We start from the raw sequence: 13368 nt of genomic DNA on the forward strand, positions 1-13368 counted from the left end.
GTTAATCGTGCTACTTGACTTTTGATATTTAATCGGTGCTCGAAATTAACTTCATTAAAAAGATGGCACGGGTTCAAGTTTGAATCTGGACTGACGTAAGGAATTTCGTGCTAGTTTCGGTTAAAGTGTTTCTACTTCAGCGAATTGTTATTGGATCGTTAAGAAAGTCGAAAGTGGGAAAGAGGTGCAGTTACATTAAGAAAGAAATGTGGTAGTAGCAGGTTGGTAAGCAGACGCTACCAGCAGGAAAGTGGTAGAGAAATAATTATCTTCTATCCGTGTGTCCAGCCGAAAGTTTGAAGATATCGAGTTAAATCGTGCAACGTTTCTAGAAAATTCACCAAAAGAGATAACCCCGATCCACTGTGTCGTATTGTTCGTCATAATAGGACAAATGATTAAGAACATTAATTTGAAGCGGAATAATAAAAATGCTAATATGAATTTCGGAAACTATGTTGCACCGAAGAATCTGATTTAGAAAAATTGAACGAAGTATTGTACATCGTCAAATACAAATGTAAATTTGATATAAGTTCTATTATTTAAGATTATTCGAAGGATCAGATTTTGAAAAATGACACGGTATATTATATTATTTTTCATTCGATGATCCGAGCGATCATAGTAACAACCGATAATAAACATAGTTTGGAAAAAGATAATTATTAATTTAGAAGAGAAATAATTTCTTTATATCTCGCGAACGTTCCAATTGAATAACTGACTAATCAAAAGATTGAAAGAGACATAACGAACTCGATCTTTATGTGGTCTTGTACATTTAAGGGATTATGAATCCATTCATTCATCTCCATATGGATAAACCAGACTACGAGGGTTGTGGTTGACACATTCCCATAAACTAACCGAAATCACGAGGTCGTACGATTTTACGAGGCTACCTTTTCGGCATCTTGATGGGAGCGTGCACGCGCGACCGAAAAGGTTTCGAGGAATAGTTATCCGGAGCCTGCGTCGGTCGAATTTACGGCCGTCGATTCAATCGCCGGACATGTTGCTGGTTACTAGTTGGACAGGTGATATTTTCCCGTTTCGTTTTTTCGCAAATGAGAATTTCTAGAAGGCGATCACGATGGAAGAATTCGTTTCACGATGAGAATTCGACAAGGAAACCTGATAAGAACTATACGATCGCGAAACCTGTTGAGAATCTAATCGGAATAAAAGGAGAATTCGATGAGAGTACAAGAAAGCTCGATAAAAAGTGAAACTTTAGAACGTTGGAAATTTTTGTTCAAATCCGAACGATAGATCGTTAGGAGTTTAATCAGAATCTTGAGAGGAGATTCTATAGCAACTCAACGAAAATGCTACGGTAGTTTTAATAGAAATCTAAACGTATTCTACGGAAACTCGATAGGAATTTTCAGAGAGTTTTAGAAGAATTGAAGAAACTCTACTGGAACTTGGTGAAAATTCCACAGCAACTCTACGTACATTTCAGAAGAATTCTATTAATTATTCTTTAGAAGAACGCGTTACGTTAATTCTGTACGAATTCTGCGTAGATCTGATAGAAAATCTACGAGAGCTTTAAAAAAACATGACTAAAGAATGGAAGCTTCTAAAAAGTCTCTAGTAAAAACTAATAGCTTATAGCTATAAGAACTGTGTAAGAACGCCGTAAGAGTTGTAAGAGAACTGTACATGAATTTTCTAAGAACTCTATTGAAATTTGTTGAGGAATGCGCTATAAAGGAACGCGTGGATGAATGTGTAATAGAAATATATTGAAATAAGTATAAGTATAGTGTATACTGACCCAGATCCTCGTTCTAGCAGTGTTACATTACAGTCGAAGGTGATAGGGAGCACGTCGATATATAATATTTATAGCAAAGGACATTACCAAAACAATTAAACTTGGTGTGTAACTCTAGTTGAAAGTTACAAGAGATAGTCAATAAAAATCTACTTATAGCTCTTTGTTTCTAGACTTTGTAATCCAAACAACATTCATGTTCAAGGGCACAATAATATGGACCTCACTTTTTTTTTTTATTTTTTTACTTCACTAAATTCTATTTTCTTCGTAATAGCGGTATCCAGGTAGTGGCGATACAAAAGAACGGCGTAGAGTTTCCCTAAAAGTAATTACTTCAATAAAATTTGATGTATATGAAAATTGGAAAGGAATTCTCTTGGGAAATTTGCCGGCTACCTTGCGGCAACTTCGCAAAAAATTCGCAAGATATCAATAAGGATAAATATTGTACAGAAAAATTCCATAAAATACTATCGAAGATCGTATGCGAGTTGAATGACAACAACTATTACGGTAACTCGATAAAGAATCGACAGGAACTCGATTCCGTGAAAATGTGAAAACGCGATACTCTCGCAGAGATACGATTTCACGTCAGTGAAATACATTCTTCCATAAATTTAAACTTTCACGCTACCAATATAAAATGATAGAGGACAAAATGGTCCATTCTTTCCGTGTGATATTTTGTTCAATGCATTCGTCATTCAAAAATACGTACATCCGCTGGAAAGGAATAGCATGAAGGACGATTTTCGTAGAAAACAAATAAAATTAATGACGGATGAGTATCCTTGTTGAAAGAAGGCGTTGTTTTTTAAATACAGGGTGGTTGGAAACTGGTGGTACAGACGGAAAGGGGGTGATGCTACGCGAAAAAAAAGTCGAAAATATAGAATAAAAATTTTAAAAATATTTTTTTTCTTTTTTTAAATTTTTCCATCGAGACAACGATCTACAATGAGATCCGTTATAACGAGACGTGATAAAATGCACGCGTACCGAGCGAAAGTTCAAAGTTTTCTGGAAAACAAAGCCTCAAAAGAAAAATTTTTATTCTATATTTTCGACTTCTTTTTTCGCGTAGAATCATCCCCTTTTCGCTTGTACCACCAGTTACCAACCATCCTGTATTTCTCGTCTATTCTCATCGATACATTTTGCGTATTGCCCTGGTGAAAGTTCGACTACATAAAAAATCGTGTTACGAAACTATGCCACGCGTACAATTGTACAGTGTACGTTCTCTTAAAGAATAGAACATCTCTTGGTTTTATGTAAAACGCGATAATTCAAATAGCAAGGAAACGACTAATCAAACGTGATTTTATCTGTATACGAAATATACAAAAATTTGTGGCGCCTTTTACAACAATTACGAATGAGAAACACGACGAACTAAGAATCGTACGTGTTTAGACTTTACTGTCTCATAATCTAAGTCTCATTAAATTTTATGCGAATTACGCGGGATAAATCTGAATCGAAATTTTGATTTAAGTAAGAACAAATACAATAGAAAAATTAATCTGTCTTGCGGAATTAGTTGAAGCAATGACTTCATTTCAAAGAGATCTAATGAATATGAATGAAAAGAGGTTTAGTGTTATCGATGTTATCACGATATACATAAAAATGATATTTTTATTGCAACACTGAATATATATGCCAGAATTCTTTATTTATCTCAAGATCTTATAATCTCTACCAGTCCTATTTATCTTTAAAAGTTCCAAATCAGATAATAAGTTGCTGAAAAGTTTTAAGAATTTCCGAATCATTTCTCAGATTGATCTTCGATAAATGACTTTAATACTCACGACCCTGAATATTTACAGGAAAAAATACAGCTCTAAATAAACCGACGTTAAATCTGTTTATTCTGTTAAAAAAAAAAAAACTCCGCTTTGTCTGTTTCTTTATGTTACTTTAATTTCTGATTGAACAGCGACAATCGTGACAATTCGAGACACGGTAAGTGCATCCTGGCAAGATAAATTTTTCGCATCAAACGAAACCGCCTCGACACTCGTAAAAGAATTTATTACAGTAGTAGAAACTATTTTTATAGGACCGTAAACCTACGAATCTCCTCGGCATCGAACGTATTATGCTTTTCCTCCCTCCTGGTGATCGCAGATCGACGAACAATAAGTCGAACAATCACTTCGAAACCATCCAGGCGAATCTCGGCTACGTATGTTTCTTTCTTTTTTTCGTTAATTTAGCAACTGGTCAAATTTACAGCATCTTTCAAACCGGTTTCAAGTCTGTGTGTAACGAGATAGATTTCGATGTTTATTATTGCACATCGTTAATAAAGTTGCAAATGGAATCCTTAATTGATGCAGATGACATTTTTTAGGGGAATTTTGTATTTAATATATGGTCGTATAACCGGTTCTTGGCTTTGACATATTTATATAGTAGTAACTTTGAGTTCGGAAATTTTTAAATACAATACAGACCACTGTAATATGTATTAAATATAAATAAAAAATCTATATCAAGTTTAGAAGAAAAATACGATTATAGCTGGCGTACCGCTTACACAATATTTCCATGCAAATCTACAATATTTTTCATAGAAAACTTTCACAGGTAAAACTTCCATGACATCCTTAAATTCCTAAACATTCCAAACAAAATACCCTCATTTATCTTCCCCTTGAGAATTTCAACAGACCCTCATCCCTATTGTATTAAATCTCAAATAAATAATATTGTGCTACAGATGACTATATCGATTTATATTCGATTACCAACATTTGTTCCATTCTACTTCGTATTTTACATCCTCCGTGATAGAGATCAATAAACAAAAAAAAAAAAAAATAAAAATCAATCACAAACTATAAAATACCAAAAGTCGTGTCATTTAATCTAAAACTATCAGTCGACAGTTGACTCTCGAAACATTACAAACCAGTCGGTCATTTCGACTGCCCTGTCACGTTTCACAATAAAAGAAAAAAAAAAGGAAAAAGATACAAAATTAAAGAAACGTTTCACTTACCCAGCATTCGAATAACGTTCTTCTGCGCGGAGCTTTTTCCTCTCCCGCTATCGCCGTAAATGGATCCAGCTGACAAATGGTTCCTCTTCGCAGTAGCTGACAACAATCTGGATTGTCTTAATTTGATCGCGATCAGTACATAGAGAACGGTGATGATCGTCATCGGCAGGATGAAGAACAGTATGGTGGATATCTCGAAGGCGCGTTCGATCAGATACCACTTGATGGAGCATTGAGCCGAGTCCAGGACCACCGAGCCGTTGCGATAGTCGTAAACGATGCCAAATTGAGCCGCCTGTGGCACGGCCAGGCATAGCGCCAGCAGCCAAATCACTATGACGAACTTCACCGCCCGGGACAACTTCGACATCGTGTGCGAGATAAAAGGATGACAGATCGCGAAGTACCTGAAAGTGGAACACGCGTTATTCGCCATTTTTCCATCAAGTTAAAAAAAAAAAAAAAAAAAAAAAATAGAGGGAAAGAACGGTTTTTGGAAGCCGCTTGTTAGCAGGAACTTTAACGAAGCCGACATTGTGGAAACACGTTAGCGAACTGGAAAATGGAGATAAATGTGCGATGATGGATGGCATGCTGTGTTCACTGAGCAATACCGGATGTAAATATTGTAGTTACTCTCGGATTTATTGTTGCACCTATCGTTGTACCGTGTCGGTCTTGGAACGTTTATTGTGTAATAAAGTGACTACACAAAAGTGCTTTCGTGTATCCTTCTTTTGCAACGAAGCGTCTTCTGGGCTGTATATTTCATTTTCATGGTGCTAACTTTTCGTAGATAGTACAAAATTAACTAATACGAATTCGTTACGATTGCCTCGAGTTCTCACTACTCTTACCTTTGCTTCTTTGCTTCCGTTTTGTTCGTTTAGATAAACGCGATCGTACATTTCGAATGCATAAAAATGCACAAAGTTAACTCCAAGATACGCTTACTTCTATATTCGTTCGTTTCAGCTAACGACAATCAAATTTGTGCAATTGCGTGGAATAGACGGTGTATTGTAGTCCTTTTTTTAAAGAAAACGAAAGGAAGGTGGGAAACAAAAGGGTAAAATTCTCTTTGTACAATAAAAAAATTTATGTAGAATCTATAATATTATAAGAAATAATTAACAGGGGCAAGAGAAGTTGTTATTTTAAGTTTCAAGTTTACTAAGAATTTTCCAATTTCAATGCCAGTAGAAGGAAAGCCGTATTGCGGTAAAACATGTGATACGTATTCAAGGTAAATATTCTGATTTCTAGAAGAAACAGTGCTATCTTCGTAGACAAGCGACTGTTACTTGCGTTTCCAAGAATATTCCCTCTTCCAAGGGAAGAAGCTTTTCTGTATCCAGAAAGAGATTCTGTCAACTTGTCATGATAGAAATTATTAACGAAGATAAAACGTTTTATATAAGTAAAGCTAGAGCAAACAGAAAAAAAGTAGGGAAAGTGCTTCAACCCTCTGGAGTATCGTTTTTCCCTTAAAAAATGAAAAAGAAAAAAAGAAAAGAAACATCAAAACATCACTATGAACATTAAAAAATGCAACATTTTTAATAATGTAAGAACATTTCAAAGTAAGACAGAAAAACGATTCTAGCTGAGTTTAACAAGATATTAATCATAATTTGAGGAAGGTGTCGATCTGTTTCTTAACGACCGTTCCAGTGTATCTATCATCCATTTTATCACGATTTCCGCAATCATTCGTCATAGAATAGGGTTACAGCAAGATCAAGAAAGCAAAGATCGTAGCGGTTTACTTAGGCAGAAATAAGAGATAAGAAAAAGAAGGTCTCAGAGAATTGGACACGCTTTATTTGTGTCAACCAGCAAGGGTTACTTTAGACAGTTCTGGGAATTTCCGCGCGACAAGGGGATGACATGTAACTATACACCGTGAAAGCTTGACACTTTCAGGCGAGAACGTTGAAAAGGTCGAAAGCGATTTAATTTACGGCGATATTTATTGAGAACCTCGTAGAAAACTGTTACGTATCTGCGATTTTATAAATCCGTGATTTACTAGAAAGAAGATGAAAAATTTTCTGACGGTGATATTACACAAAAGAAAAAAAAAACAAAAATACATGTAAGACTGGAGAATTAAAAGTAAGTGCTGCGAGAAAATTGAAGATAAAATATTCTTTTAATCCGTTTCTATCCTCCTTTTATCGTAAAGATGATATTAAAGAGAAAAAGGTTAACAAGTCTATGCAAATTTGAGATCGAAAATTCTCTTCATTTTTCATTATGTTAACGTCTTTAATTAAAAATTAATTATCATGCTCGGAGGAAAATTTTATATGCTACGTGGACAAAGTAACGAAAGCCACGTAAAATAGAGCTAAAAGCAGAAGTTTTAAAGTTTTCTTCGATGTTAGCTCATTAGATTCAACTAGTATCAAACATACGATAAACACTTATTATTCGAGTTATAGTACCATGCTAGAATAATTTACTTATAATTCTCAATGAGCATTGATTGTAAAATTCTTCCAAATAAAAAAAAAAGAAAAACAAAACGATGTTAGCTACGTAAAATGAACTACAAGACTACACCATTTACTGAACTAAACACCTGGCGATTTAGATTGACGTTTTGAGGCGAACGCAACTGGTTCGATCGATCCTTTAATTGGAAGGAATGGTAAACAGTAAAAGAAGACTACAGCCGTTTGACGTGGTTCTTTAACCTATTCAACCCTCTTGATGTCTTCGAAAGCCATCGTCCCATGTCAATAATTCGACAGGGTCGGGACTAACGCACAAACCACAAAAGATCTTACGTATCTTCGGAAACTTTAATTCGATCGTAAGTTTCTACGTAATAACAAATGAATGTTATTCAATTATGTTATTTCTTTCTGTCGTACGTACATTATATCGGGTATTTAAAAAAATATTGTTGCTTGAGTGCAAAGGAAAATCCAAGATAAAGGTAAATAATAAAAATAAAAACATGCATTTGTATAAACATTCGCAATCTCAGTTATCATTTTTAGTAGGTGAACAAATATTTCTTTAGATTCTACTTTTTAGTCGCTTCAATAACAAATATCCGGACGTTAACAAATTTAAATGTCTAAATAACAATGAATGGCAGTAAAAGCGTCAACTTGCACAAACATCCACATCCAAGAATAACAAACAAGAAAGAGTGAAATACTAAATTTAAGAACAACCTACGAGTTCGTCGGTTTGTATTTTCAAGTGGATGATTCAATTCAAATTGGTTACAAACCTTTCGACGGTGAAGGCGGTGATGGTCAGAACGGTGGCGTTCGCGGACGTCTCCGCGGCGAAGCTTTGAATAATGCAGAACGCCTCGCCAAACACGTACGGGAAATGCGACCAGATGTAGCACATCTCTGGAGGCAGGCCGGATATCAGCAGCAGTAAATCAGAAACGGCCAAGCTGAACAGATAGTAGTTGGTGGCCGTGTGCATCGACTTGTTACGCGCGATCACAACACAAGTGGACACGTTGCCGATTAATCCGGTGAGGAAGATCACCGTATAGATCACCGTGATCGGTAAAACGATGTACAACGGATCCCGCCTCACCGTCGAACAATTTTCCTGCTGCAAATATTCGGCGATTGGTCCCGTGTAATTCTCCCATTTACCTTCAGAGGCCAGCGAATCTTCGTGACTTCCGGCCAACCTCATGCTATCTCCGATTATTATCGATCCTTCCGAACCGATCGACTTGTTCGACGAAATCATTTTTCTCCACCAGATTCCGGCTGATTCTGAGAGATTCTGTGCAATCGGGTAACGTTGACTAGCTTTCTACACGATTGACTAGTATAGAATTAACTTTGACATTAATTAACGACGTTCTCGCTGCGTGCACATTTTAATCAGCGAAAGTTTCAGCGAATTTTTTATTCCATCGTTTCGATCGAATTCGAATCGTCTTCGTCTCTTTCGTTTAATCGTAATCGATGTGGTAGTCGATCGAAAGGATAAATCACCGCGTGTTCTGTTTGTAAATTGAAATCTCATAAGCTTCGGTGTATCATAAAGGTCTGTTTTGATGATCTGTTGACGATGGTACGAAGGATACAACGAGAGATAGGTTCGGTTGCGTCTTTCTTCGACATTTTCGGGTACTTCCAAGGACAGAGGCGAACCCTTGGTATCCCTCGAGGACGATTAAGTCAATTCCAATCAATTTACCGAGGTCGACGCGAATAGATGGTTCGATCAGACTCGTCGTGGTGTCTTTATTATCAATCCACGCATCAAGTGGTCTGCGAAGAGCGCTTCTTCTCTCTTGGTCTTCATTTAAACTCGATAAGTTAGCCTCGAAATTTTTATGAAGTCGAAGAATATTGGAAGATAAGTTGTTGAGTGTTATTGGTCGATTTCTGTGGTTGAAAGCGTTCGAATCAATTTGCGGCTTTAAAAATAGGCCGGTCGTTCGATCGAAACACAGCTGATCACTGTATCTTCAGGGACGAATAGAATATGTCGTTGGTCTTCGCTGAGACATATTAATAGAAAATCGTCAACGGGGCAGGATGAGCTTATTATGGTTGCTCTGGTCTGCTAAGCATCCAATCCACGTGTCGTCACTCGGAGATTGTCTTTCCACGATACTTTCGGTCTAAGGTGTCCGCCGCCTCGTTCTTTTTTGTAGTAGGTCTCAGAAATTGGATCGTTGGTTTGACGCTATTATTCCGTAAGATGGGTCTTATTAGAAAAAGTGTCTGTTCTCTTCTAACTCTTTTTAACTTATGAAAATGTTCTTTCAATTTTCATTATAAAAGTCCAACATTTTTTCGATGAACTTTACTTCAATTTCTCTTCCGAGATTTTAAATTTTCACGACATCATTTTCGATTTTTATCAGGGACTTTTAATTTTCAACGTAATTTCTTTCGGCTTCTGGTATAAACTTTTCAATTTTAATAAATACAAGTCCTTTTTAATCTTACTACGAAATTTAAAATTTCAACGATTTTCATCCAAAACTTTTTCTATATTTTGTTATGAATTTCTTTCTGATTATGTATATGAGAATTTTCATATATATAACCCTGGAATTTTCTTTCATTCAACTCTGGAATTTTTCAATCGCACAAACTTTACTTCCTCATTTTCTCTTTCGTTCGGATGGAAATGTTCGACGATTTCAATTTTGCTTACCGTACCGTAATAGCAGGTGATTTTATTAATTACATATTCCAATTTAAGCGTCTAGTTGTCGATTATGTCATTCATCGATCAAATTAAATCTGAATCGTGTCACTGTAATCAAGTTCGAATCAAATCTAATTGTACACTGATCGTTCGTCTAATCGTTGCTTTCGATATACCTCGCAATAGTTTCGTCTACTATTCTGTGTAATAGTAATTCGATTCTTGGTTGTATGTCATTAGTATCTATGACGCGATTAACACGCGACGCCGTACAAATGACTTGAGCGTCGTTTGATTATCCAACCAACTGTAAATATGCCTGAAAATGTTTGCACGTGCGAACAGTTTTGGCCTTTTCTTATTTTTCTTTCTTTGTTTATCAGAATAATCAATCCAACGTTATTAACGTAACTAACGCCAATTAATCGATCGTTATGTTAAATTTGTCCAGCTATCTCGTTTACGATGCGAACCGATTATTTCTGGCCTCGTTTCAATTGATCGCACGATTTCAATTCAAATCATTTTTCTGTCGCTTTGTTCGATTGAAAATCTTACGGAAAATGACTGAAATTGTGAAAAATACGAAATGTTAAAGAAAGTATAAAAATACAAGTTACGTTTCTACAATTTCTTTTCCACGATTGTTACGATACTTCGCCGATAAATTAGTATTAAAATGCTTCTAATCGATATCTATACAATTTTATAATTTATAGCTGTTATGATTGAATCCCATGCGATTTTCATCAATTTGTCTCGTACTACGCGACGGTAAATTATTTGATTTATCGTAACGATACGGTTCTAGCTTAAATTTCATGATGCTTCGTCTAGACGGACACGCACATGTTCATACTCGCAAATCACGATAATCTTTCATTACGTTTCCAATGTGCTTAAAAATAAATTTCATACGTCATTTAACTCATCTTTATGTCTTTTGTTACGATGAATTTAATACTTTCTCCACTATTGTTCGTTCTTCGATCAATTTCGAATCGAATGCTCGCTAAAATAATTTCGTCAATCAAAGTATCGGCGATTATTTTCGCTGAAATTTCCTTTTAATTCGCGCCTTCAACGATAAATTAGTTCCAATTAGCTTCTACGTGCTTAGCTCAATTAATCTCAAACATTCTTAAAACTGAATCATTTTCGATCGTTCGTCAAAGTCAATCACCGTAAGACACTTCGCATTCAAGTTTCAACAGTTCCTTCGTACAAGATGATTAATTAATCGTTTCGTCTCGTTCGTCGCGCTTTTGTGTCGTTTCTTCTTTGTGAATTAGGAAAGTTCACTCGTATATGAACGGTTCTCGATTATTGAAAGACAGTGTCGAGTTGTAAGTTTGGAACTTGTATTTGAAACAATTTCTTCGTCTAAGTAATTAGTCATTTGTTTTAATTAGCTTTTAGTTTCTATCGAAAATTGCATATTCTTTATAAAATACGGGATATCTTTTACAATCTTTTATAATATTTTTTTATTGTTTCTATGAATTATTTCTCTTACCTGAAACTTACTTCTGTGAGATCGTTGAAAATTGTTTCTCCTCTTCCAAGACTATCCATCAATTCTTTCTCTTCTTACTTCCTCTTTCAACTCCACTAATCTGTCAAACGCTGTATAACCTTCGTTTAGGTTTCTCTTCCTCTTTGTGATAACTGTATGGTATACAATTATCGATTTTTGCACTTCAAATTTATATTTCTTTATTAATCTGTACACTTAGTTCTTCGTAACACGGTTCAGGTTGAATTTTAAGAATGATTATTTAGATTATTCCCAAGCACGATTAAATTGTTCCCCTCGACCTTTACGATTTTTCGTTTCTTTCTTCCTTTAAAAACTTATTTCAAATTTCACTTATTTCGAATAGGATTTTATCAATTTTTAAGTAAACTGTACACAATCATCGTTAAACTGTTCGTTTCTTCTTCAGATTTAGTTATATCTTCTTTTTTCTGAAAACCTACTTGAAATTTAATATTTTTGTATGAAACTTAATTATTTTAATATTAAATTTTACAATTTTTAATTAGATTATTCACGATCATCCTCGAACTGTTCTTGTTTTTTTCTCAAAATGATTTATCTCTACCTTTCACAGATAGATACAGAACATCTCTTCAAATTTTTCATTGTTTCCGTCATAAAACCAATGAGATTTTCTTCAAAGTTACACTTCTCCCTCGAAGAACTGTTTAATATTTTTCTTGCTTATCGCCAAGCTTCACCAACAGAAATAAATTTTTCTCGTCATCAAATTATTCACCGCATTAAACATCCTTTGAATTCGCGCCTCAATTCCAATGATCGAGCTTCTTACAACCACAACAATCCATTCACTTCCTTATCTGATTGATCTAAAAAAAAAAAAAAATCCTGTTCACGAAATGCCTTACAAGAAAATGCTTTTCATAACATGCACAATTGTTATAATGTTTCCTCGAATAACTTCAAAAGAAATTTCATTCGTTTCTTTCGTTTCCCTCTGACTTGACTATTCCTTTATGTCAAAAAATCAAGTCGCTGATTATTAAAAAATTCCTCCGAACAATCTCAAAGATATCGTTCAACTCAGCTTCGCGATAATTCTTCGTCTCATGAACCGGTTGACTCTAACGAAAAGAATTATACTCTCCCAGTTTCTCTGTTCGTTCGCGTGGCTCCCTTTCGTGACACGAACGCGATTAGAGCGCGGTTTGCGCGCGACTGAACATTCTTCGACAACGTTCGAATCGTCCACGCTTCTCCTGACCGTCGCTGAAATGGCGAACTGATTCTCCCATCTAACAGATTATTTCGAGCGCAAAATCAATCTAGCACGAGGTATATTATACGATCCACTATGCGTTATCTTCGATCGTCTCGTAAATGGTGTTGTCTCAACGGTGTCAAGAGAAACGCTACGTGACAATATTCCCGCAATAGGAAATAGAGCAAACGTATCTGTTTTATCTGCCTGTCCGTGATAATTGTTATGTCAGTCTTTAATCGTGTGTCACTTAACGTTAATAGAATACGAGCATCTTCTGTAATTATTGATGTTAAGTTCGTTTCAAACGAAATTGGTTCAAGTCTCGATTTGATGGACGTTTGTTTCTCGATGTCTCTTTGGATTTTCTTTTCTGTTTGAATCGACGTTCTGTTCGAATCTAACGTAAACTTCTCCTCTTTTTAGGAAATAGTGTTGATTCACCTTGTGCGTCTAAGATTAACAATAAAATTTACAGATTAATTATTACGTATAAATTTACAGGAAACAGTACAGAGAAGTACAATTAATTTATTATTGAATAAAGTTGAAATTAAATGTTCAGAAAATAAATTGGCTGACAATCAAATTGGTAAAATTCCAAGACGAATTCATATTCTAATTGATTCAATAATTACCATAAG

At 35.3% G+C, this 13368-nt stretch overlaps 1 protein-coding gene across 1 annotated transcript in view; it reads right to left on the reverse strand.

The window, feature by feature from the left end:
- LOC117240342 (pyrokinin-1 receptor-like) overlaps positions 1–11788 on the reverse strand; it is a 34661-nt gene extending 22873 nt beyond the window's left edge. The window contains exons 1-3 of the mRNA XM_033506340.1: positions 11479–11788; positions 8056–8576; positions 4806–5212 (exon numbers count right to left, since the gene is read on the reverse strand). Coding sequence (XP_033362231.1) covers positions 4806–5212; positions 8056–8540 — 892 coding nt within the window. The 5' untranslated portion in view covers positions 8541–8576; positions 11479–11788. The remainder of the gene's footprint in view (positions 1–4805; positions 5213–8055; positions 8577–11478) is intronic.
- Positions 11789–13368: the final 1580 nt, after the last annotated feature.

This window comes from Bombus vosnesenskii, unplaced genomic scaffold, assembly GCF_011952255.1.
Source record: "Bombus vosnesenskii isolate JDL3184/JDL3185 unplaced genomic scaffold, Bvos_JDL3184-5_v1.1 scf7180000014621, whole genome shotgun sequence".
Lineage (NCBI taxonomy): Eukaryota > Metazoa > Arthropoda > Insecta > Hymenoptera > Apidae > Bombus > Bombus vosnesenskii.